Source organism: Capsicum annuum, chromosome 2 (genome assembly GCF_002878395.1).
Source record: "Capsicum annuum cultivar UCD-10X-F1 chromosome 2, UCD10Xv1.1, whole genome shotgun sequence".
In the NCBI taxonomy this organism is placed as follows: Eukaryota; Viridiplantae; Streptophyta; class Magnoliopsida; order Solanales; family Solanaceae; genus Capsicum; species Capsicum annuum.
In genome coordinates, this window is record NC_061112.1 from 65,902,855 (window position 1) to 65,930,117 (window position 27,263).

General features: G+C 34.8%; 1 protein-coding gene across 3 annotated transcripts; it reads right to left on the reverse strand.

The window, feature by feature from the left end:
- Positions 1-1,989: 1,989 nt before the first annotated feature.
- On the reverse strand, positions 1,990-16,530 carry LOC107857534 (autophagy protein 5). Of its 3 annotated transcripts, XM_047406312.1 has the most exons (9): positions 16,233-16,530; positions 14,297-14,421; positions 13,604-13,670; positions 11,412-11,501; positions 10,677-10,764; positions 8,783-8,926; positions 6,658-6,786; positions 3,346-3,614; positions 1,990-2,573 (listed from the first exon to the last, which is right to left on the reverse strand). In XM_047406312.1, exons 1-9 carry the CDS (start codon positions 16,356-16,358, stop codon positions 2,538-2,540), a joined length of 1,074 nt encoding a protein of 357 aa, XP_047262268.1. In that variant the 5' UTR covers positions 16,359-16,530; the 3' UTR covers positions 1,990-2,537. The 3 variants fall into 3 exon arrangements, with proteins under 3 accessions (XP_047262268.1, XP_016557806.1, XP_016557807.1); XM_016702320.2 differs by lacking the exon at positions 1,990-2,573 and having other exon boundaries at positions 2,797-3,614; XM_016702321.2 differs by lacking the exons at positions 1,990-2,573; positions 11,412-11,501 and having other exon boundaries at positions 2,797-3,614.
- Positions 16,531-27,263: the final 10,733 nt, after the last annotated feature.

Sequence of the window (27,263 nt, forward strand, 5' to 3'; positions counted from 1 at the left end):
ACGTCCTCCAGATCTCCCTGTCTAGGGTCATGTCCTCAGTAAGCTGTAACTGCTCCATGTCCTGTCAAATTAACTCTCTCCAGTATTTCTTCAGCCTACCTCTACCCCTCCTAAAGCCATCCAAAGCAAGCCTCCCACACCTACGAACCGGTGCATTCGTGCCCCTCCTCATCACATGCCCAAACCATCTCAATCTTTCTTCCCGCATCTTATCCTCCACCGAAGCCACTCCCACCTTCTTCCGAATAATCTCATTCCAAACTCTATCACCCCTAGTAAGTCCACACATCCAATGCAACATTCTCATTTCCGTCACCTTCACTTTTTGGATGTGAAAGTTCTTTATTGGCCAACACTTCGCGCCATACACCATGGCTGGATGGACTGCCACCCTGTAGAATTTGTCTTTAAGCTTTAGGGGCACTTTCTTACCACACAATACCCTGAGGCGAGCTTCCACTTCATCCATCCCGCCCCAATACGGTGAGAGACATCCTCATCAATCTCGCCATTCCCCTGAATCATAAACCCAAGATACTTAAAATTATCCCTCTTACAAATCTCCTGAGAATCCAACTTTGCTACCACCTCATCTTCCTCCCTCGAGCCATTAAACTTACATTCCAAAAATTCAATCTTACAAGTAAAAAAAGAAATAAAGAAAAATATATAATAAAAATTTTTGTGAGAGATAAACATAATGCACTATCCAATAATGTTTAATAATATCATATTTTGTATATGCAACATATAGCATCGTAAATTTAAGTAATTTACTAATATAATAATTTTATCTTAAGTAATTGCAGTTAAATATTTAAAGTAAATCAATTTTATTATTTTAATTGACTTTTATATTCAAAGTTAATTTATTTTACTTATTTATTTTAGTAAATTTAAATTTTAAAATTATTTTTTTATATATAGAAATACTAATATTTAAACTTAACTTTAAATTTTTAAGGTACCAAATTAATAAATTTAATTTAATAAAATAAATTCCTAATGAATATTTTCTTAAAATTTGTGTTGGATCAATATGTATCAAGTAGAAAAGAAATAAAGAAAAATATATAATAAAATTTTATTATTGTGAGAGATAAACATAATGCACTATCCAATAATATTTAATAATATCATATTTTGTATATGCAAAATATAGCATCTCGTATTTAATTAATATACTACTCCGGTGATTTATTGATGATTACTATTAGATATGATAAAATTATGTTAATTTTTATAGGAGTAACATAATCAATCGCTCTTAATTAATTATTATGAGTCATCTAGGTATTAAGAAAATAAATAATATTTAATAAAAAAAATAGACATAAAATGAAAAATTAACTCTTAATGTTTTAAATTAATCGCTGCCCTTCAAATAATGATTTTACTATACCACCCCTTATTATAAGTCATTTATGTAATAGAAAATTAAGAATAACAAAATGATATGTCAACATAAAAAATTTGATTGGCTATCAAAATTATATTAGTGTCATATAAATTCGGACAGGACAGAGGAAGATATAAAACAACATATATTATTTGAAAATGAAATAAAAAATACTGTAAATAACAATAATTAAGAAAAATATTTAAAAAAATTGATTGATTGCCAAATTTTATTTGTGCCGCATAAATTGGGACGAAGAGAGTATTCATATCTTATTCAAAAATTATGTAAAAAATATTATAAAACAGATATTTAACAATTTTAAAAATTTTAAAATATAAAATACTTGGCTGGCTCTCAAAATTATATCATTGTCACTTAAATTGAGATAGAAGAAAATTTTTTATAAATTATAATAATTAAAAATTTAAATTATTTTAATGATTAATTATGTAAATTTTATTTACATCACATAAGTTAAAATAAAAAAATATATATATTAGGCCCGTGCCGTGCATATCTAGTTCTATTTGGATGAGAATCTCTACCTCTTTTGTCATCTCACTTAGTTTTGTTTGATATAGTAAAGCGGAAGGGACAATCTATTTCACAACCTATGGAAGATAACTTAGGCTACCATCTAGGCCTAATTATGGAAAGAAATGATACCAGACCATATATGAGCCTATTTATATAGAGATAACTTGGAACAAATTCAATTGTAGAGAGTTTTGTCAAGATATGTTTGAGAATATCCTACCTATTGATTGACTTTATTTGGCATTCAACGAAGGTCTTCCATTAATGTCCACATGCTCTTGGATAACAAGATATTGGGTTTCCCGTATTGATTACTGACAACGGAAAGGTGACATGCTTCAAAATTGCACCAAACCAACCATTTGAAAGAGCCACTATTCCATTTGCTAATTGTTGTTAGCTGTTTAAACTCTGTAATTTTCATCTCATCGTCTCAGTTGTACTTTTCTTTCTGGCTCTTGCTTGTTCTATCCACTTTCAAAGTTTGCCAACATTGAAGTAAAACAAATGACAAAAGAGAAAAACACCTGTTTGAACCTTCCCGTTGACTTATGTTGTAAGCAAAAGCAATAGGGTGCATCTCTCTCTTCCCATCGTTTTAGAAAATAATGAAATTTGCTGTTATTTTGGAAATCTGCAAAAGATTAACAAGGGGTGATTCGTTACCCAATCCAATCTTATTTGTAGACTATAATTCTGCCAGACTATGTCAACAAATCCATAAAGAGTGATTGGTTGGATATGATTCAATCTCTTGTAATCCCACTCAAATTATTCATGTGGCAACCGTCTCTAGCAGTGAGGATAACATTTATGGAAGAAAGTAAAATCCATTACTATTAAATACATTGCTCCAATTTCCACGACCAGTTATGAATAAATTCTTGTAAAAAATTGTGTTATGTACAAATTTGTAAAATAAAATTGACAGCACTTCACAATAATCGTGCAAGTATCACATAAGGGACAATTCAGGAATCACAAGACCATTACAGCTTGAACCAAGTGTCACGAAGTTAATGCAATTTTTCGCTTACTACGTCGAACAAAAAAGGCCCAGCATAGGCTTTGACACTCATAAAAACATCTACTTCATTTTTTGCTGTCATTAGCAGCTTGTTAACATGCCTGAGCTTCGGATATTTGCAACCTTGAGAAGTTTGAGACGCAGATATTTCGCCCTGCTGCCAAATAGTATAGACAGGAGCTAGAGGAAAACCTCTCATCTAAAATATGTATGCAATTCTTTTACAGTTATTGAGATATATACATTATCAGAACTAAAGAATTCCCAAATCTCCTAAAGAATTGATCCATTAAGGTATTTGCTATATGGTGATGGGTTCTTGAATTTTGACATAGACACAGATATGAAGAAAGTATTCAGGGTTCATCAAATTGTTTACCACCCATGCAAAAGGAATCTCCATCTTTGGTTCAATTCCCTGAATGCGTAGGAGCTTGATCTCAGCACCATCTGAAACACAGCAGGAGACAATGTGCTCATTCAACATCTCCCCACTTCGTTCCGTGCTGCTCTTAATTGTTTCTTCAGGAGATAATTTCTGTCCAACCTCAACTTCTTCTTTAGATACATCATCTTTTGGTGGAAGTTTTTCCCCAAAAAGCTCGGGCAGAAGTTTTACTACTGCATCATACAAGGTGAAGCATTTGCCTGCAAAGATAGCGTATTATGTATTAATAATCATAACAATTTCCCGACTCCCAAGTATTAAACAATTAATGCAGCAAGAGTTCCCCCACCTTTGCTTTTGGATCTTCTTTGCCCCTATCAAATACTAAATTCAACTCAACTACCTAATCTACACAAGCTTTGCTAGCACCATTTGTTACACATTCACAAAAGAATCTCCATGACTTTTTCTTCCCATATTAGATTGGTGACCTTCATTGCAAAGGACTTCTTCCTTCAGACGTTTTTATTCCAAAGGTTGCTCACAATTTATCCTCATCCTAGGAGTGTCTCAATTCCATCGATAATTTAATGAAACACCCTAGGTTTTTGACCCTTAGAAAATTTGTTGGATTTCTTGTCTCTGGACAGGATACAACTAGGGGAAGCGACTCGGTACACTGGGATACGAGTGGTATGGGTTAGTTGTATGCTAAACAGTATTGGTTGGTGGGTTGGATTTGGTTTCTGGAATGGATACGACTTGGGTGATACGAGTCGTATCGATGGACACGGGTCGTTTGGTTTGGGTCTTTCCTTCACTTAATCTTAGATTTGGTAGACTAAGTTGAATCTGAGTACGAGTGGCTCACCATGAGCTGTAATACCATGGACTCGTATGGTGGGCAGTGTTCAATCCTCTATAGATTCTATTATGCCAGGGGTACGGATCATGGGTACCAGTCATATGCATGGGTACAACATGGTTTAAGGTGAGTCATACCTTGGACAGTGTTGGGTCCAAGGAAGATGGCCTTAGGTAAGAGTGGTGGGTACCACTCGTATTGGAGGGTACGACTGGTATGGATAGTCGTATCCCTCTGACAGGATTTTGGTGCAGTTTAAGTGAGGGCAATGTGAACATTTCCCCACTTAACCTAATAAGGCCCCACGACTTTTAACTCACTTGGAAGATTATTTGCCCTATTATTCTATTCTTTAACACTTAGAAAAACACTCTCTAAAGTTCTTGGGCAAAGGAAGCTAGGGTTTCATCTTGAGGATTAATTTGATGCTTGTGTTGCTGATTTCTCTCCATCATCTTCTTGGTTTAAGGCATGTTCTCTTCCCTCATTGTTAATTCCAACTAAAGGCATGGTTTTATACAATGTTTTCATGCTTTGATTATTGTATGGCTTTGAGTTTTCAAATATAATTTGGGGTTTTGGTTATAAATGCTTGGTTATGGTTTTCCCATGTTTTAAGTACGTTTTTATATACTTTAATGGTGGTTTTGGATAATTGGTTACATGGGAATGGGTATTTGGTAATTGATTTTGGTTTTGGAAATACTATGTCCCCAATCTGTTTGATAAAATGCCTATGAGAATATTTTCACTACATTGTTGGATTTTTAATGGAACTTATGCATGGTTTAAACTTGATAATGAAACCCTAAATGGTTAAATGGTTTGGAATGGTCAAAATGAAATGGTTTTGGGTTTAACAATCATTCTTATAGGGTACAATGGAATCCCCCAAGTAATCATAATAATGGAACACTTGTGGGGTACATGGGACTCCCCCAAGTTAATTGGATAATGTGATCTATAGGTATACATGGGAATCCCTTGATCTCAAAAAGGTTTGGCTAAGGACAATACTTGCAAGTTATGGTCGGTATGACAATACCACTATGTATAGCCTCAGTTAATAACAATGGTTTGGTTGGTTGGAAATGGTTTTAATTGGGCAATAAAGGCGGGGTGTGATAGATAACTGAGAAGGTGGGAGTCCAACGGACTGGAAACTCATGTTTGCCAACATGAGGGGTAGGTCATGGTGACCTTATATGATACTACGAGGTACACGGGAATCCTCTAAGTACACTGTACATATGTATCATGGAGCTGAAGGGTACTTGGGAATCCCTTACTTTTATGGTATCTCCGGTTCGTACGGCTACACGCATCGGGGCCCGTTCAGGGGGTTACACTAGATCCCTATAGCCCGTGGCTGGTTAAGGACGGTTAAGCCACACATACCCAGATTAATAGTTTTAAATGCATGCTAAACTCGGTTCCCTTTCCCGACACGGTTATATATGTATATATGTATGGTTTGTATGCATATGGATAGTTTACTTGGTTTTGTTAAATGACATTATTTTATCCTTATTCTGAGTTCATGCTAGCGTTCACCCGCTAACCCGTCTTCGGACGGCTGTATCCCCACGCGATGCAGGAACCGACCGTTCTACTCCTCCTACTTAGCGATCGGACTTCAGGATCAGCTATTGGATTGAAGTGGCGAGCTTCCATCTTTCCGGAAGGCTCCATTTCATGGATGTTATTTCATACTTTAGTTTATTTATGGATATTGGTTTTGGTTATGGTTGGGGACATTGTCCCAATCGGATTTTGGTATTCTTTTGGTTAGAGGCTTTTGTAGAACTACTATGGGTTGGTATGGGCGGGATCAATATTGATGTTAGCCTTAGTATTGGTATTGGTATTGGGGCTGACACCGGTGGTCTGTGGTGTTGGTTGTTCCATCCTCTTTTATTTTGGGATTATATAATTATTATGGAACTCATATGGTTATGGTTTGGTTGCTATTGGCTATCGATTGGATATCGGACGGTTGGACTCGTTTGAGTGGACCTATCCCAGAATCTTGGATTATGCAATAACGCTATATTGTTATATGTTCGGAATTCATCCGACTCAGGCTATGCGTAGGTCGGTTGGGTTGGGTAACGGGGGTGGTCTCCAGGCCTAGTTGGACTTGGGATGCCCATCACGACAAGGCCCTGGTTCAGATCGTGTCATTTAATCGTGGTAGAAAGGACCAAAAGATGAAGATTACTCATATTATCTTATTCTACCCAACCAAACAACTACATTCCAACTAGCCAACATTTACCTCATAGGAAAAGGAAGACAAAAATTAAGCCAAAATGTGGAATATAATCACCAATCTTCTATGTATGCATTTGACTTTCATGAATTTACCAGAGGTTTGAGTCACTGTGTGCACGCACAAGTGCAAAATGTAAGTAAACTATATAGGGCACATTTCTTACCATCTCCATGGATCTCAACAGGTCTGTTAATGTAAGAGATATTGTCCCAACTTTCAACAACCGGTGCTGCTTCTAATTCGTCAAAATCTTCATTGATAGCTCTAACATACAATCGAACCGGTATTCTACCTGAATACAGCACAAAACAGAATTCAATTTATATGGAAGTTAGTGTAAAAATTTAGGATGGAGTAGATTGCTTTGTTGATCCCTAAAAAAGATCCAAGTAGCAAGAATGCGCCATTAAGGTAGAAAAGGATCTTTTCAGGCTTAAATCAACAGTATATATTCTTCTTTTTTTTTTTTGGATGAAGTAAGTAGATTCATTCAAGGGCATCAAGAAGATGCAAACATTACAAGGATAGGTCAGTTAAGCTCCCAAAAATAAGGATTTGTAGCTTCTTTCTAAGCTATAGAGCTAACAAAATCCAAGAAGAGTTCTAAATTTATCTACAGGGGTCAATTTGGGCCAGCTAAAGAGGTCAACTAGACATCTGCCTCGCAAAAGATTACTAGAAGTTGAAATTCCATCAAAACATCTTTTGTTCCTCTCTATCCATAAACACTAAATATAACACCCAGGATCATCATCCAGATACTCTTGATGGTTTTGTCAACTTCCCGTGAAGTCCAACATTCAAGAGCATCCTCAACAGAAAAGGGCATGACCCAAAAAAAGACAGAACATATTCCAAAGGTACGAGGCAGCTGGACAGTGCAGTAACAAGTGGTTGGCACTTTCTGTGTGCTTGTCATCAAGACCTAGGTAGATGGGAAGAGATCAGCTAGTGGGATTTATCTCTGTAGAGATTCAAACCTAAGCCAATATCTTGCAAGAATACAATTCTTTGAAAATGCCCATCAGTTCTGACAAGATAGATTAAAGTAAATCTTAAGCCTAGAAAGAGCCCAATCTCTTATGCTACAACAGCACATGTCAAATCTAAGTTGCTCGGAGTCTTCGATTTCGGAACTGCACCCATGTTGACATGATATGGGTGTGGGATCCTTATTGGATTTGGTCAACCTATTTTGGGTACTCTGACTAGAATCGACGGAGAAATTTGGGATATATACAATATTTTTGTTACAATATGAGTAGGAATAAAAATAGCATATAGAATTCTACTTATATTCTAACAAATTTTGTAAATTTTGAAATAAAAACAAAGCTAAGATCAAATTGAAGAAAATGGAATATCATGTAAATAGAAATTTCTTTGTCAGTCCTTTTCCTTATATCTCCTTTAAGGGATTCTCCTCTTGATCAACATTTTCTCTTTGGAATACCTTGCAAGTTTTCCACATAACCTCTCATAATTTAGTCATATAACCCTCTTTTTAGATATTAGAATTATTTTTAGCCGGATCTCTGCAGTCGTATCTATACTTGGATCCATACCCCCGATCTTAAAATTTAGATCTTGAAGGATCCGACCTCTAGATCCACACCCGCAGTCAAATCCGAGCAACTTAGTGTCAAGTTGCTTCAGAGAACTCACAAGTGCCACGCAAAGAAATAAGTGCCACACAAAGAAACGTGTCATGGGCTACTAATCAGGTTCCACCACTTTAACCCAAAATCACAACGAATTATTCTCACGAACAGTCCACCGAGTCTACAAGAAAAATCTGAAGGATTATAAAATTACAATCCTAACAGTTGGGTATAAAGTATCACGTCACTGACGCGGCTTTAGCAGGAATTAGAAAAAATAGTTAATCGTGAATCAACACAGGTGACTAAGATTTGAAGAATAGCCTTGTCGTATGAAGCAATTCAAGACAGCAGAAATCTTATCAAGAAGAATGAGACACGGATAACAAGAATATAGCTTCACTCAACTAAGTGTTAGGGCAAGTTCCTCTCAGATGCACCGGTGCTAAGAATATCAAATTAATCTCTCACACTACCTAGAGATGGCAAATCAAAATTCATCATTCACAAACTATAGAGCAACTTTTACATATATGTAATCAACCAAAAGAGGAGTTTTTTACTTTAATTTATTCAAACGGGTAGAGGGAGAGAATCGGGCGCAGAGAGGAGACAATACCAATTGAACATCCACAGTTATACCACATTTTGTAAGCTCGACTGACTATATACAAGTGTGTAGCTCACCTGTTTTAGCTGGTGTTGTGCCATCTGCATTTTGAGTGCTTTCCGGTGATTTAGGAGAGGAAATGTTCAATTGTATTGAAAAGTCGTCCACAACTATGACAAGTTTAAGCTTAGACGAGATTCGAAGATAAGTGTCTAAATTACCTGTTACATCAAGAACACAGTGAGTGATATAACCATGGATGGTCGACCTGATAAGATCGCCTAGAAAGATGAAACAGTCCCCTACCGCTGTATGTGCATGGCATTCATAAAAATGACAGAAAGTAATGCATGAAGAAGTAAACCAGCCTTTTGTCAAGGAAATTCACCAGCATGCAGTTAACTTTGTGTTGGCAAAGGATAACAGGAAACTTCCAGTTAGGCGATAGTTGTTTTACGAGCTAATCCAATTCAGAAAGTGTCGACCACATATTCCTTCACTGTGCGCAGTAGCAACTGACTTTTAGAGCATGTTTCTTACTGTTTTTGGAATGAAGTGGCTATGCTGTATTACCGTTTACTGTTCTAGATGCCTATGCGAGCTGGAATTCACAGAATGTTGATAAAGCCATCAAAATGATTTGGATTACAGTATCTGCTAAGCATTTTTTGGAGTATTTGGCCGGAGACAAATTGCAGATATTTTAATGGTATCTCAACTTCAAGAAGTTCCCCGAAGGCTAGATGCTTTGTTTTCTTTAGCTGGGTTAACCTTTCTCCTGTAAAAAGTACCTCTCATTTTTGGAGTTAGCTCCCAGTCTTAGAGTACCCTCTCTTTTGTAATTGAGCTGACATACTCTCTCTTTTGTAACCTTTGCATCTTCTTGATACCTTTTAATGATATTAACATCTTCAGGAAAAAGGAGAGAACAGGGAGGGATTCTTCACATTCCACATAAAGAATAAACACTTCATAGAAACAGATCAACAAGCCATTCACACTAACAATCTAACTGAGAATATTCCAGAAAATTGTGCACCCAGGTAAGAGCTAATAAAGACCTAAAATTCCATAGAAATACATCACAATTCCTTGTTGGAAAAAAATGATTTGCTAGCTTCGTGAAATATTTTATCTCAAGCACTTCTGCATATTCTGGGAAACAATCATCCTAGAAGGCCAAGACATGAAAAATCTGAGAACTAAATCTACAAGAAGTTCTATTAAGATTCCAGAACTCTGCTTCTAATTTACCACTTGCCTATGAGAATAAAAACGTACCCTGAGGCTGAGGAGAAAAAGAATGGCAGAGCCACAAATGTGATTAATTAGGAATTCTAGATGTATGGTGAAGAGTTTGACACCAACTATAAACAGCAAACCAGGTTGGATCGGTACAAGCTCGGAAAAGAATTCTGGAAAGACCCATTAATTTTTCTCATGGAAACTTCACTGTCCAATACAAGCAGAAACCCAATATAACAACATTTCCCCTTAAAAACTATAGCAATACGTTGATGTTCTTTCTTTTTTTCTTCATATCGATAGCAATACATTGTTTCTTTCATGTTTTTATTTTTTTGTATAGGAAGCAATACATTGATGTTCTTCTTTACTTTTATCTTTGTCATATATGAAAACTAAAAGTCCAATAACATCACATGATTTTTACCACTTCAAACCTCTTTATCTATAACTGATCTTTTTACCTTTTTGTGTTCTGATGGGTGATTGATACCCGGTTATGACAGGTTTAAATTTAATGAACAAAAAAGATACTATTCAAGATTATCCTTATTTTGAAAGCATTTGTTGAGTGATCTAAGAGGTTTCATTATCATCCTACTACTTCGCATACAAGTTATACTAGTAAGCTGCACATTACCTTGCTGGTAATAAATCAACAAAAATAAGTCGCTTGAGAAATGAAAGAAGCCAGAGTATTATTAACCCTGAAAATAAGATGCATACCATCCATAATGGAGCGCCAGAGTTCTAATTGATCAGATTGGGACATATTCATTACATTTTTGCAGTTCCCATTGATTATATATGCTGCCTGCAAATCAGCCAATGAAAAATGTCAGAATGTACCCCATAAGTTCAACATCATCAGACTTCGGTTCTAAAGCTAAACCCCACCACTGATCCTCCATGATTTATAGCTCTTACAACCAGCATTGTCCTCTGTCCGTAGATTATTCACAATTAAAATCCAGTGGATGCATTTGAATGAATTGATTGTGAACCCAATCATACATCCCGAGATTCACATCTCAGACAAACAACATAGTCACACTGTTCCGGAGCATTGCTATTAGCTACCAGAAAGCACAATTTTAAGATAAACTTAGTACGTATTCTGAGTTGGGTGGGCAGTGGGGGATGGATTAACTTGATACCAAATTTAGCTTACTTCAATATGATAGAAAATATAATTATTTGTATGTGAAATAGCCTACCAAATCTCACGTGCAATTAGATATGATATGTCCACCACCAAAATGATCCGGCACCAGTAGGACACAAGAATTAGGTGTGATCAAACTTTTACAAGCCGACCAACCTTAGTACCAACTTGTACTGAGGTCTGTTAATGAAAACTTACTTTACCTAACCCCCCACCCCCCACCCCCACCCCCACCCACCCCACAAAAAAAAAGGATGTTCTAAAGTGAGAAGCTAACAAAAGAAACTATATCGCACCTCTTTAAATGAATTGATAAAGCTCCATTTTACACTATCTTCGCTTTCACAGGGTGTTAAAATATTTCCAGGATAGCCTCTAAAATGTACCTGAAGAGTGATTGCACGAAGGTGTCACCATTAACTGAGTAATATAATAACTTGTTTCATTAACTAAAGAATACTACATCATAAAACTTAAGTCCAACGTAAGTAAGGTAATGGGAACTTTAAGTCCTGTTTACGAAGCCACTTTATAATTGGAATTGAGTGTAAATAGGTGTATTTATATAGTTTTGGTATGTTTGTCTAACCAAGTAATTACTTGGTCAACATGTAATTATGTGTAATTGAGGGAGGTAAGACGCTCTTTAATTTTTTACGGGGTTGAGAATTGCTGGTGTAATTGTCTACTGTAAATTACAAGGATATTATTTAAGTAATAATTTATTTCTTTTTTACTTTAATTTTAATTTCTATTCCTTTTAATCTATTTTTATTTATAGTCGTTTTTCTTTTTAATTTATTTTTATTTTTAAAGTTTCTTTTTCTTATATATTATATTTTTACATAATTTATCTTTCATTTCTTTACTACTCATTTCCAAACCTTTACTTTATGTGCTTCCATGTAATTGCTCATAAATTGTTTCTTTCTTATTTATTTCACTTTATTTCGCTTAGTTGTATTATCATCCTAATTTTTTGAAACCATACCTCCTATTCATAGAAACAACGAGTCATCTACAAACTTTGCTTATAATGAGTGCATTAAAGTTGGATTGTCCTGCTGAATGTGAGGTTATACAGAAACTTAATATATATAGAGAAACTTAATATATACTTATTGATGTCAAAATTAGTAGATTACTTTTATCACACATTTGAAAAATGTTATGAAATTATGGTTGTAATATTAATTTTTTGTCAAATATGTAGTTCATGATGTTTTTGAAAAATGTGTGCTTAGCTAGACATTTATGAATTAATTCAACAAAAATATTGTACATTTGGAAACTGTATATCAATTATTTTTTACAATATTACTTACAAATTTATAATAATTTAATACTATACTTTAAAAAATAATATATATCTTGAATATTTAGTAATAGATAAAGTTTGATAATATCTAATTGTGCAATTAAACTTGTGCAACCAAATATTATGTTTGTAATTACACTGTTACTACGTTATGACAAACAAACAGGTTTTTGCAATTACTATAATGTGAAATTACACCAAATTCAATTATGAGGACGGTAGATTCTCAAACAAACCTCCCTACAATTTTTAGGACACCTGACACTAGTTGTACAACACTTCGCAGAACATGCAACACATACAAGTTCACAACCTTACCTCAACAATATTAATGAATTAAACAAACAAAATAATTAATCAAATGTATCTACTAAAAGGGACACGTGAAGTCAATTGGAAGGATGTAAAGGAACAGAAGGTACACAGTTTATTGTAACTTAAAATGCAACATCCTTTTACCTCTTTTTTTCCTCTTGTTCTTCAAATGAATAAAATATTAAGGTGTCACAACACAAATAATTGTTGTATTGAGATAACAAGCTTATATTTTCTACCAATAAAATGTAACGGACCATTAATCTACGCGGATTCAAAATCTTCAAGAATATCATTTGCACAAAAGATGATTCATGCCCAGAAATCTCACATTAAGTGATCAATTGATCATACAATATATTTCCATCCTAACCATTCATTCTCCAAGCTTAGAATTAATATTAACGAGTGCTTTTGGCAAAAATCCATGGGAGAGGATGACTGATGAGGAAGGGCATGAGTTTGCAATCTTTACTATCTAATATAAGAGAGAAGAAAACATTTAGCTTTCTTCTGTTGACGAAGCAAATAGCTTTAACCCCTGTTTTATCAAAGCAGAAAGGGGAAGTAAGAGAAAAGCTTACTGATTTAGTTCATTAAGACATTAAACAAACTTCATATATTGGTATTAATTGCATCCTCAATTAAGTCGACAAGTGGAGGCTTTGAGAAAGATGATGTGATGAATTTCACGTCTGCACTTCCACTTCTTATTTGTGCTTGCTAAATCCTATAAAATCAAGTTAATTTACCACTTTTTACTACCCTCCGCAGACAAGTCCAACAAATATGGTGTTACTTTCAGCTAATAATTCCACATAGCTTATTAGCTTAAAACTAAATACATTGACATACAGTTAGATTCCAAGGCCGTTCAGGTTCTGCACAAAGAAGATCAAAGAGTACCCCAGTAGGTATATACCTGAAAGAAGAATACAAATATCCATCAAAAGAAAATGTTTATTGCATTACAAAAACAAACTTAGGGGCACTCAAACACTCTTAAATGAGGAAAACAAGAAAAGCTAAGAAAAGACTTCCAACGTGATATCAACTTCTTCAGGTTGTTCAAATGTTACTCAAGGAAGATTTTCCAGAATGAATAAGTCAATTCCTGATCATCAACTGCTATACCATTTGAGCTGCAGATGCCAGATAACGTTCTAATTGACTTACTTGGCTACCGTTAACAGACATCGACAGATAAAGAGAACACATGACAAGATAGTTTTGCATAATTGTGACAAAAAAAAAGATAACTGGATGGTGTGATATCTGACCAAGAAAGCTGTAAAGACAAAAACTAGATAAACTGGAAAAAGAACAGTAACATATTCCTGGAAAATATGATACTCGAACAAGAAAAACATCAGTCATTGCTAACGATTAATCTAGAATAAAGAAATCTCCCAAACGTTGAGTGAACTCATTCATGTCATCAGTGTAATACAATTGTTAGCAGTGGATATACTTTAACGGCCCAACAATTCAACAACTGAGAAATAAACTCATCTCCAAGATACACCAATTGGCATGAGGTATGCATACCATTTGAGAGGCAAGCCATTGTACTCAAACCATATGGTATCTACACCTGGAGGAAGTGAACTACTGAAGAAAGGCTTTATTTTTGGTGCTAAAAGAGGCAGGTACCCAATTCGAGGCGCTAAAATCTGCAATATGAAACACCATCAAATATAAAAAATAAATTAGTTTTTGCATATTAGTATACATATATATGTGTGCGTGTGTGTCTGGTCGAAGGGGGGGGGTCAGTTATATGTATATGCAAGCATCTGCATCGGGTTATTATGCATTCACTCATGTGTCTGGTATAATAACCATGACACAGCATTAAATTAAATAGCTAAAGAGGATAGCTGATTTCTGTCTCCTAAGATTAGCTTCGACATGGATGATAAGATTTGAATCGTGATGAAAAAGATAGGAACCACCGAAAAACGTCGGTTTAACCATATGGTTGGTCTTTTTTGACCAGGAAGAAATTTGACGAGTATGGTCGACTGGAATTAGGAACGCAAAACCTATCTGAACCTAAATGTGCTCAATTCCAAAAAGAGCTATATTTGTGGGATTAGAAGAGATGTTCCTGCTTTAATGCCGCACCCCATTGGCAAATGTCCCACCATAACCTCGAGGAAAAATGACAATGTCGAAGGAGATGATCATCATCTTCACCCGCTTCCTTTCACATGAAGCACAAATTGACATAAATGATGTTCCGCTTCCTAAGATTCTTGTCTGTTAAGATCACCCTTCTAGCTACTAACCAAGTGAAGAAACACACCTTCCTTAGAACCTTCGGAATCCAAATTGAACTACTTCTTCCATCCCAAGTTATGTGAAGGTGTTTGACTAGTAAGAATGAAACGAAGATTTTTGAAATTTGTCGTTTAACACAAGCTATAGATACTTGTGTGGGCATAAATTATTTGTTTTAGGGTACAACGTTAAGTTTAAAATTAAATTGACACCAAATGTAAGAAGGCATCATTCTTTCCAAAACTGACTACAAGGAAAAGAGTATGGATCAAGATATGCTGCCTGCCTATCATGCCAAAGGCGCTGCTGGTGGATATGCCAAAGATGTCCTGGCTCATCACATAAACTAGGACAGAGGAAATATAAGGAAAGGCAGCCTCCTCCCGATTAATCACTTTTCATAAAAAGACTTACTAGAAAAAATACTGCAATTCCCCAAATCCCACCTCCATGCATTATGACAAGAAAATGCCATGCTTTGTTTGTGAAGAGAATCTAACAATCTTTCCAATCATGAAAATTTCTCTTTAACCCCAAGTCCCAAAAGTCTCACCACCCTGTCTACTCCAAATTTGTTGGATAGTCAGCTCCTTTTGACATGATACTCTATAAATGCTCGGTAAATCCTCTTTTAAAATGTTGTCGCACCTTACCCCCCCAAAAAACTCAATCTCCTCCTGTCTCGTACCCTGAATTGATACATTACCACTAAATTCTACCCATCTTTCCATAGTGTTCCTCCCTAAACCACACACATAAGGCATATTCACATCTTTAGTCTCCACCCTCTTTCCATAGCCCCATATTTGTTTACTGTTACCCCTCTCCAAAAAGATTGTTCCTCTAACCTGAATCTCCATAACCATACCCAATAATGCCTTATTGAAGACCCTAAAATCTTTAACTCTAGGAGATGCCACGAGCTTTTCATCGAACCATGTGAGACTTCCTTTTCTTTTCCCCTAATAACAATATATAGGTCGGAGGTGAAGGCAGGTCCTTTTCCCCAATGGGTTCAACAGTGGTTCCGCATTTACCCCAGCTAACCCCTTATCTGGACACGCTAGTAGTGAATCAATCATTTTAAGGGGTCAATAATTCTTGTTTAAACTTAGAGCAGAGAATCTTAACATTCAGAAAAAAATAATAATAATAATTATTATTATTATTATTATTATAGATTCAAAGAATCGATTCGTACCAGGGCAGGCGCGGGAGGAGGAAGAGTAGTGACTTCGGATTCATGAAGGTGAATCTGCAAAGGAATTGCTCCTTCCCATATATATTTCTGTGCTGAACTTCCTCCCACTCCTCCTTTACTTCCCATTGTATTGAAAGAGTCCAGCTTCTCCAACCAATTCTCCTTCTTTGACTCTTCCACAAAATGATCACCGCTGCTGCCGTCAAGTCATGGTTAAGCAAAGAAAATTTAATAGTAATTGGAATTTGGAACCCTCTGCAACTATTTTATATATTTATTTTGACAAACTTACTCTGTTTAGCTCATATCAAATTGGATGGGCCCATATTTTAACTCGGCCAATTCACTTCACATAAATAGTACTTCCTCCGTTTCATTTTACATATCGTGATTTGATCGAGCAAAGAATTTAAGAAATAAGGGACAATTTGATAAAATTTATCAAATTAAGCTTTATCAAAAAATGTGTCAATATCTTTTTTTCTTTAATTAAGTGGAACCAACAAGGATAAAAGGATAATTGTGTCTTTAAAAAGTTATCAAATAAGAAAAAGCGACACTTATTTTAGGACGTATTAAAAAGAAAATAATGACACATAATTTGAAACGGAGGGAGGAAAATATATCAAAAAATTAGGCTGTGCTTATAAGAAAAAAAAAATTATAGAATAAATGCCTATTCACCTCTTTATATGTTTAATTTCTAATGTGAGCATTGGGACACCAATGGTTAAACTAAAATTAAACTCAATATGTAAAGTTAAAATAGTAAATTGAGTCCATTAAATATCTTAAAAAATTTGTTTTATAAGTGGCTTTATACAAATACTACACATAGTTATGAAGTCTATAAGCATCTTCAACCTTCATCTCACTCATTTCAAAAGAAAAAGATATTTCCTCTCTCCACCGGTCTTGAAAAATTATTATTCTACTTTGTTCTTCATTTCAAGGTTGCTCTCTTTTATCTTTGTATTTTCATTTCACGCATGATTTTATTTTAATTTTTTCCCGATTATTCTTGCTTATGTAAGCTTGCGGTAGTATAATGGTCGTATTCTACTTGCTCGTTCTTAGCCTTTGCTTCTATTTGATTGCTCTTCTTCTTCTTCTTGATTCTTCAATTAGTTTATGAGTCATCTGCACTTCATTTGATTTGAACTTTTGTTCTTTTATTTAGGTATAATAATGGAAATCAGATTATGAGAGGGAAAGCATTGTCCTGTCAGCTTGCCGCTAAGCGATATTAGTCATTTTAAGTGAATTTGTATGTGTTAAACTCATGCTCTACCTGTTGTATGTGTATGGATGAACACAATTCCATATGAGACCACAAGTCTTTATCTCAGTTTCAATCTTGCTGTATTTCTTCCTTCATCGGTGAGCTTCGCCCTTATAATTATTGGGTTTTATACAAACCCAATTCAACTTTTTGACAATGTAGTTGCAATTTTAAAGTACCTTTTTTGTAATTCTCCTTTTCTCATCTTCACTTTTTCCTTCAATCTTCTAATTATCCTTACTTTATCCCTGATGTGCTTTTGATTTGGATGATTGATTTGTTCAGTTTTAGCTCTTATTATGCACATTAGGTATTCGATGAAATTCCTCTTCCACATATACTCTATGAATTCGGCTTTTCTGTGAAAATTGGTAATTCGTTTCAGCTTTAAACGATACATTCTAAATATGCATCAAAGTGTAGTTTATTGAAGATTTCATTGTGAGCAGAACGTGTTTGATTTGGTAGACTTCTGCTACACTTTGCTCTTCTCCTCTTTTTTAGAAGCATTCCTTTTTTATTGCATTAGTGTACACCTGAATCAAGTTTTTTTAATAAGAGTGAATTTATGAACAATTTGATTCTTCAATATCAATCGCTTGAAGTTATAATAGGCTCCTTCATTATAATATTCTTCATATAGTATTCTACACTGTAATAGATGAGACATAGATTATACATGCAAGAACAACAAATAACTTCATTCGTCAAAGTACATTGTTATAACTTTTTAATAGTGATTTAGATGAAGTTTGATGTATTGCTAATATTGACTAACATAAAATTAAACAACAATTACTATTAAACTATATATGGTCATTCGACTAATTAAGTAATGTCCTTATTCTCATAGTTTAGTAGTATATTCCTTTTTTGCTTGAAAAAGATTTATAATGTCCTTATTCTCATAATTTGTATATTATGCATTGTTGATATGTGCTAATCCACTAATATATTTAATTATGTTCTTTTCTCTTTGACAGAAAACTTACATTAGAAGCCTAACATCGTAAAATCTATTTAAATTTGAAAAGATATTACTTTCGAAAATGATACATGTTATTACTCGTGAACTTTTCCAAATTTGTGGAAACATCTTTTGAAACGTAGTTGCAACCTGACTGTTCTAATGTAGCTTCTTCCCGAGAATATCAAATACTTTTTACTATGATCAGAACGTAGTTTGACTTGGCATCATAGTAGTTACTTGAGATGAGATGTTCCTATGTTCGTTTTTTTAAGTGATGGTTCTGGAGGCCGCAGCTAGTCAGTCATCAGCGAGGATTTGAGGAATCAAATCTTGAAGGTGTATTGATATCCACAAGATAAAAAAGACAATCCAGAGTTCAATCACATTCCAAACAAGAAATACCAGAAAATAATCAATGTAAGTTCATTTCCTGCCGGTTCACTTCTTATTGAGCCATAAAGCAACAACAACATACCCAGTATATTTCCAAAAAAGTGGAGTCTAGAAAGGGTCAGTGTACGCAACACCACTACCTCAGAGGTGAGATAAAGAGGTTGTTTCCGATAGACCCCCGGCTCAGGTAAAAAAAAGAACTCAAGAACACAAATTGCTTATAATTAATAATGAGACAAGATTTAGGGGTTCAAATTAGCTGATGCAATATACACCAATATGGTCACAAGGAAAGAAATCATCGTGGGACTGGAGCATTTAACTTGTAAAGGACTCCTCAAACTGAGTCAAAATTCACAATGCTGAAAATGAACTATGCAATGAAGACTATAATGAAGTTGCACAAAGATTGCTTGCAGTATCGCTCGTAAGTGTACCACTGGCAGCTATAACGATTCGAGAATGGCAACTAACTTCATCCCTATAAGAATAAGTTTGTTGAGTGATGGTTCCACTAGATTTCATGATCTTGAACAACCATCCTCCCACTGCATTTCTGTCAATTTATCAACGAGATGGATAAACCCCTAATGGAGTTTGTCTCCCCCCATCTAGATCGGTAAGCATCAAGATCATATCATTCTTTGACGACGACAAATTTTTAATGGTCATGCTAAGTGGATATATCTTCTTCATAGTGGTTTGAGAAATTGCGATAACTGTAGAAGATAGTACACTTACTATATTCTCTTCTTTCATATTCTGTTTTACCCTTTTTCCAGTACTATTAAGATAGAACTTTCTCTTATTCTTAAATTTCACTTCTCTAGAAACTATTGTAGTTAAATTCCTAAAGTTGAATTCACCCGTCCCGAAACTTTGCTCTTCCTCGCCATCTCAATCTCATCAATTCCTTGAAAGCTCAAACATCGCTCAATGTTAAACTTAGATTACAATAGTCAACAACTTTAGCTTGGACTTAACATAGTAATGCAGAATTATCTACCCATAGATGCAAATTTCCATCCATTAAACAAAATGGGATAAACTATCCGTCACTCCAAGACTTAAAAAGTGAACTGTATCATCAAGTAGAAGCTTCAAAAATTGCGTTAAATCATCATATAAAGGGAGATTAAAGGTTGAAATCAGTTCCCAGAACAAAGGATTGATTCCTTCTTGAAAACCACCGGAAATAGTACCAAAATTCCTACCAAATGCATAGATATCTTCAACAAACAACCTTATACTCAGCTCCAAGTCCTTTTTTTATGGTCAAATTATTCGTATATATGAATCCGGCAGATTTGAGTACTAAAAATCATTATTCCCGTGAAATTATGCATAAATCTCCATTACAACTTTATAAGTATTCCTCGAAATCACAACACCCATCCAATTCCCATTCCGACTTACTCTAGGAAATGACATCATCAAATATAGCCTTTTCCTTGCTCTAAGCTATCCTCCAATCATGCATTTTCTTCCTTAGGATGATCAAGTCATGGATCCTTAGGTTTGGTCCTTAAAGCATAGATCCCAAAAGAGTGGAGCCAATTTAGCTTGTATCATCCCCCTTCTTAAAGAGGGGTAGTAATGGTGGAAGTGTTTTGTTCGTTTGAGGTGTTTTGGGGAGTAAGACATCTCAAATTTTCCATTTTTCCCTTTAAGTGTGGCCGCTCCTCAATCCAATCATTCATATCTTGTCGAAAACCCATGATGGCTTCCCAAAGAGTATCAAATTGGGACCGGCTTAGTGTTGGTTGATTCTCAACAACCGAGGCCATGGTAATAGATGACTCAATTGAAAGAGAAAAGACTTGGATCAACGAAGTTGACAAAGAAACAAACTATTAAAAACATACAAAGAGAGAATAAAAGAAAAATGGACTCAAGAACCAATTAATCAACCAATAGACCAATTATTAGTTGTTACTTAGTGTTTAAAAATCAAAGAAAATAAGTTTAAGAATTAATAAAGAGACTAGGAATCAAAAAGATGAGCTTACTGAGATTCTATCCAAGTTGATGATTTAGTTGACAACACGTCACTAAGTTGACACTAGGGTGACGACGGGGCTGGAAGTCGTCACTGAGCTGATAACTCATCAAGGTTGTCGTCAACCCCAAGCAAAATAGGATTTGAAGGCTGCCTTAGGTGAGGCTGATAGGTTGTTACTTAGTTGATGACTAGAGTGATAGGTCGTCACCTGGTTGATGACTAGAGCGACAACTCATCACCTAGTTGATGACTAGAGTGATAACTTATCGCTAAGTTGATAGCACGTCAACCTCCTCGTTAACCACAATCAGATCTGATGCAATTTGGGTTTCACGTCCAAGGCTGATTTTTTCAATTTTGTGACTTTTTGGGGTTCACTTCACCTCGTATTTACCCTTTATGGATAAAAAAAACACTTTTTCCAAAATTTGCACCAAGGGAAAATCGAAGTGTACTTTCTTGCTTCTTCTTCACCAAGAATATCAAGAACAAAGATGAAGATTTCAAAAAACCCAACTCACTTATTTCAACTCGGGATCGCGCCAAATTTGAAATCTAAGCTCCTTTTTGTATAGGTAACAAATACCAATACTTTTCAACCTTCAATTTCAACCCAAAATTCTTAGATTTAAAGACTCACTTCAAAATTTCTTCAAGCTCAACTCATAAATGGTAGAACCTTCAAATCAACTCTGATTAAGCTCAAATTTGATATTTAAACTCTAATAGTGTTAGGAAACAATAATCTAACACTAAAACACAAGAAAACACAAATCAAAACTCAAAATTTGACCTAAGGGCAAAAACATAAATAGTGAATTTTTTTGAGATTTTTTATTTTTTCAACACAACGAGACCCAAAATTAAATTCGTAGGAATGAAATCAAGCTCGACACTGATACCAAATGATACAAGATGAAAATACAAAAACAAAAATATACGAAAACAAAGGAAAATAATGAAAAAAAATAATTAAAGGATAAAGGGATAAATAGATTGACATAAATTGATAAAGAGAGGACAACAGAAGGGTATATTAAACCCTAATACCTTCCTATTGATTATCATAAACACCAACCTCTTACAAGGACCTCACGGGAATGGAATCTTGAGCAACTCATATTTCTCAACAATCCATAAGCTCCCAATAAGCTTAAAACATTCGTAAATGTATCTCAAAACATCATTCATCAACTATCTAAAAGGCCTTTATTATAACTTGGGCCTAAAAGTGACCCTAAATGCAACATGATCCCAAAAGTGACCCAAGATCCAAATAATGCAAATAGGCCCTATGTGGCGCCCGTGCTTCCTATGGCTTTGTAGACCTCATAGTTTCCATGCTATCTTCTAAACACGATGTGGCTCAATGCTTCTTGGGATGACATTATCAAATATAGCCTTTCCCGCGTTCCAAGCTATCCTCCAATCACGTATTTTCTTCCTTCAGATGATCAAGTTGTGGATCCTTAGGTTTGGTCCTTAAAGCATAGATCCCAAAAGAGTGGAGCCAATTTGGCTTGTATCGGGCTCCAACTTTCAACCCCTACTTACTTTCAACGCTTGGAATTCTTTCAACCCGTGCATATACTTTTAAGCATGAGCCACACTATTATCCTATGCTCACTTTTGATGCACAAGGCTTCACTTTTAACTTTGTTCACTTATAACACAGGATTCTAATAGTATCAACCCATGCTTTAATTTTTAACACATAGGGCTTGAATTTTTAACCCATATCAACTTTTAATCATGGTAAGCAATAATGATATATAAAGATCATGTGAAGAAGGAAGATCAAGATTATTTTGCCAGAAGATCAAGCCAAAAAATGAAGATTTACTAGGATTTTTGTCCTGATTTTCTTACCAAAATTAAGTTTTACTTTTTCTTGAAAGGAAAAATAAAAGTAACCATAATTACTTTTAAGTTCTCTAAAAGAAAAATGTAAAACTCTTCCATATTTGACTAACTTCTTTCTTGAAGGAAACGTTTTATACCTTAAAAGTCTTATTTGGGAGGAGATTTGCTCTCTTATTAGTTCTTATACCTTTTATATTAGGTTTTATATGTTGGTTAATTGGCCAATTTATATAATAGTATTAAGCCCTAGTATTATTTTATGTTTCATCTTAATTATTAATGCTTTGGTTTTGCAACTTTAAGCTTCCACACGACGTTCTCTCAATGTCAAACCTAACAAGTGTTATCAGAGCTTATGGTTCAAAGATCTGATAGTTGAAATTGGACATACATCAAAATCAAGTTGCAAACAACTTGGGGATAATGAAGATTTTCTTATCCAAAAAAAATATCCAAATGCTACATGGAGATATTTTTTAATCATATTTCAATAATCCTGCTGCTACATCTTTAAACAAAATCAATTTTCAACCCATCTTATGGGCTTCAACTTTCAACCCCTACTTACTTCAATGCTTGGGATCCTTTTAACTCTTGTATATACTATTAAGCATGAGCTCTACTGTTAACCTATGCTCACTTTCAATGCACAAGGCTCCACTTTTAACTCTGTTCACTTATAACATAGGGTTCCAATATTATCAACTCATGCTTTTATTTTTAACGCATAGGGCTCCAATTTTTAACCCATATCAATTCTTAAGCATGGTAAGCAGCAGGGATATATAAAGATTGTGTGAAGAAAGAAGATCAAGATTATTTTGCCATAAGATCAAGCCAAAAAAAGAGAGATTTGTTAGGGTTTTTGCCCTAATTTTCTTACCAAATTTAAGATTTACTTTTTTTGGAAGAAAAATAAAAGTAACCATAATTACTTTTAGTTTTCCTTAAAGAAAAATATGAAACTCTTCCATATTTGACTAACCACTTTCTTGAAGGAAAGGTTTTGTTCCTCTATAAATAGAAGACCTCCCTTCTCATACAATAATATAATAGCATCCACAATTTAGTCATTCAAAAATCTTATTTAGGAGGAGATTTTCTATCTCAATAGTTCTTATGCTTTTTATATTAGATTTTATATGTAGGTCAATTGGCCAAATCATATAATAATATTAAGCTTTTTAGTATTATTTTATATGTCATCTGAATTATCAATGCTTTGGTTTTGCAACTTTAAGTTTCCGCATGATGTCCTCTCAATTTTGAACCCAAACAAGGACTTAGCCCAAAGACTTTTAAATAATAAGTTATGCCTCATAGGTAAGAGTTGGTACTACCACATAGTGTCTTGATTTATGAGATGTTCTATAATTTTTGCCTTAGACGTAAGACTTTGCCTAAGGACTTTCAAACAACAAGTTACTCTCCATGGCCAAAAGTTGACACTACCACATTGTGTCTTGATTTATAAGATGCTCTATAACTCTTGTGTTAGAGACGAGTCTTAGCCTATGAACTTTTAAATTACAATAAGTTACGCCCTATGGGCAAGAATTAACACTACTATATTGTGTCTTGATTTATGAGATATTCTATAACTCTTTCCTTAGAGGCAGTACTTAGCCCAAAAACTTTAAATCTACGCCCCATGGGTAAGATTTGAAACTATCACATTGTATCTTGATTTGTGATATGCTCTATAACTTTTGCCTTAGAGTCAATGCATAGCCCAAGGACTTTCAAACAACAAGCTACGCTCCATGGGCAAGATTTAACTCTACAGTATTGTGTCTTGATTTATGAGATATTCCATAACTCTTACCTTAGAAGAAAGACCTAATCCAAGGACTTTCAAACAACAAGTTATGCCTTATGAGTGAGAGTTGACATTACCACATTGTGTCTAGATTTATGAGATGCTCTATTAGAGTAATGCCTTATCTCTAAAAGATTTTTGTCTATCCTAAGACTCATTCATTGAGTCATATGTACAACATACAAGTCGTATAATGACCTTTTATCCAAGGCAGTGCATGATGGGTGATAATTTATTAAGGGTACGACACAACTCCTAGAAATCGTCAAGAAACATACAGGTCGTATAAAGCCAAGTCATAAATTAAATAGTATAGACTCCCTGAGAGTCTGTCCAAGATACGAGTGAGGGGCTACTAGTCGTAGGAGGATGATACGAGTCATAAGTATCATTCGTAAGCTGATTAGTGAATGCTCTCTTATGTTCTGTCTATCATACGAGTCATGACGCCTAATCGTACCTTTCCATATGAGTTGTATGATCAACTAGTAAGAACTGATGAGTAAATTTTGAGAAGTTAAGTTGAGGGGATTTTTAGTCTTTTACCCCTCATAACTCCCAACCTATGACATTTAACCCCAAGGGGCTTTACTTTTTCTCTCTTATCCAATTAATTAAACAACAACTTTCTCTCCTACTATCTTCAAGAACAAGATTAGGGTTTTTTCCCCAAGGTATCTCCCAAGTCTCAAAAGTTCAAGTTTACTTCATCAGGCAAAGAACATTAAGGTATGTGGGGTTTATGAACAAGGATATTCTTTCATCCTTATGCCCAAAATTTATTTTTTAAAGTTAAAGTTATATGTTTTTCAATTAGGGTTCATACCCAAATTATCTTGTCTTAAGTTTATGAAATTATCAGGTGATTGAAGTATTAAAGTGCATACATGTTCTCTTCTATCTATGTTTTGACTTTAAGATTTTCTATTATGATTTGAATATCATGAGTTTGATTTGAAAACATTGATTAAAGATTTCCAATTGAATTTTAAGCATGATATTATATTATAAGTTATATGAAAGAAAATATGAGATTTAAGGCTTAAGAATAAGCACTAAGTTTATAAGAAAGTTTGATCTTTTAATTCAATGACAAGACTTAAAATTACTGCTTATCCTGATTATGATCTAAAGCAAAGAAAAATATAATTGGTTTCTAGTATACAAACCCTTATGCTATTTTAAGGTGGATTTTCTAAAGTATGAACATACAAATATTCTGGTAGTAGTATTTAGCACCGAGAAGGCAATGCGGATGAGCGTATGCTAAATTCCTAAAAACTACAAGCCAATGTAGGTTAAGCTTTTTCTTGATATGGATGAAGTTAAGAATACTGATCTCTAAGATAAGGTTCTATTTCGATGGCAAGGGTAGAACAGCTCTCCCCAACAAGGGTAAGACGTTGGACTCCATGGCAGCTCCCATGGTTTATGTCGATTAGAAAAATCTCCCATAAGCAAGATTAAAAGCAAAGATATTAGGAAACTAAGTGTTATGACTCACTAAGTTATTTATATGTTTTATTATTTAAGATTTATGACTCAAGTCCAAGGTAAGTCATTACGTTTAACATTCACAGTTTGAAAGCTTATCTATATATTCAATATTGTTTTACTTATGCATTCACCCCCACATGCCTAGTACATTCCAGAAGTACTGATCCACATATATGTCTGTGTGCTACATTCTCTTATAATGTAGGTTTTGATGCTCGTTCCCAGCAACACGAGTGACTTCGGCATCATTACCTACATCCCGACATTTGGTGAGTCCTCATAGTCTGAGGACCCAGTCTTTTAGATTTGTGTTTTCTTTGATGGAAGTATTTTAGACATTGAATTCAGTTTATGTATTGGTCAGATGGGGTCTGTCCCAGTGGATCTCTAGGCTATAGCAGAGGCTTGTCAGACTATGTTTAAGTTTAAGTTCAAAAAGTTTATGTAAAGATTTCTAAGTTAAAGATTCACTTTAAGTTATGAGACTGATTATCTTTTGTTTACTTCTTATGTTTACCATCCTTATTGCGAAAGTTCTGAGCTGTAAAGATATCATGGGTTAGCTTGAGGCTATTCATCATCCTGAGTACCGTGTGACATCCATGGGATATCTCTGGGGCGTAACAAACTTGATATCAGAGCCTAAGATTTTAAAGAGTCTTAGGGAGTCAGACAAGCCACGTTACGTAAAGTCATGATCACGAGTGTGAAGCGTGCCACATTTATGAACAAGAGGCTATACAATGAGTTAGGAATCATCAATTCTTTTATGATCTAGCATGCTTACAGTTGTCTCTATCTACCTTAACTTGTACTTTTACATGATAGACTATGCCTCCTCGTCGAGCTGACACACGTAGTGATGGTGATCAATCACCCCAGCATGCTGACCCTTTAAATGAGAATATATCTCATGCTGGGTTTCAGGCTATTTTTTAAGCGTTGGGCCAAGCTATGACTGCCAATGTTTAGGGAAACCAGCAGGCAATGGTCCCACTCCAAGAGAATGGTAATTTACCTGTAGTCCAGATTTGGGACTTTATGAGGATTAATTCGTCTGAGTTCCATTGGTTAAAGATGGATGAGGACCCATAACTTTTTGTTGATGAGGTAAGGAAGATAACTCATATTATGCATGTTACTAAAGAAGAAAGTGTAGAGTTGGCATCCTATTGGTTGAAAGATGTTGCTTATAATTGGGTTAC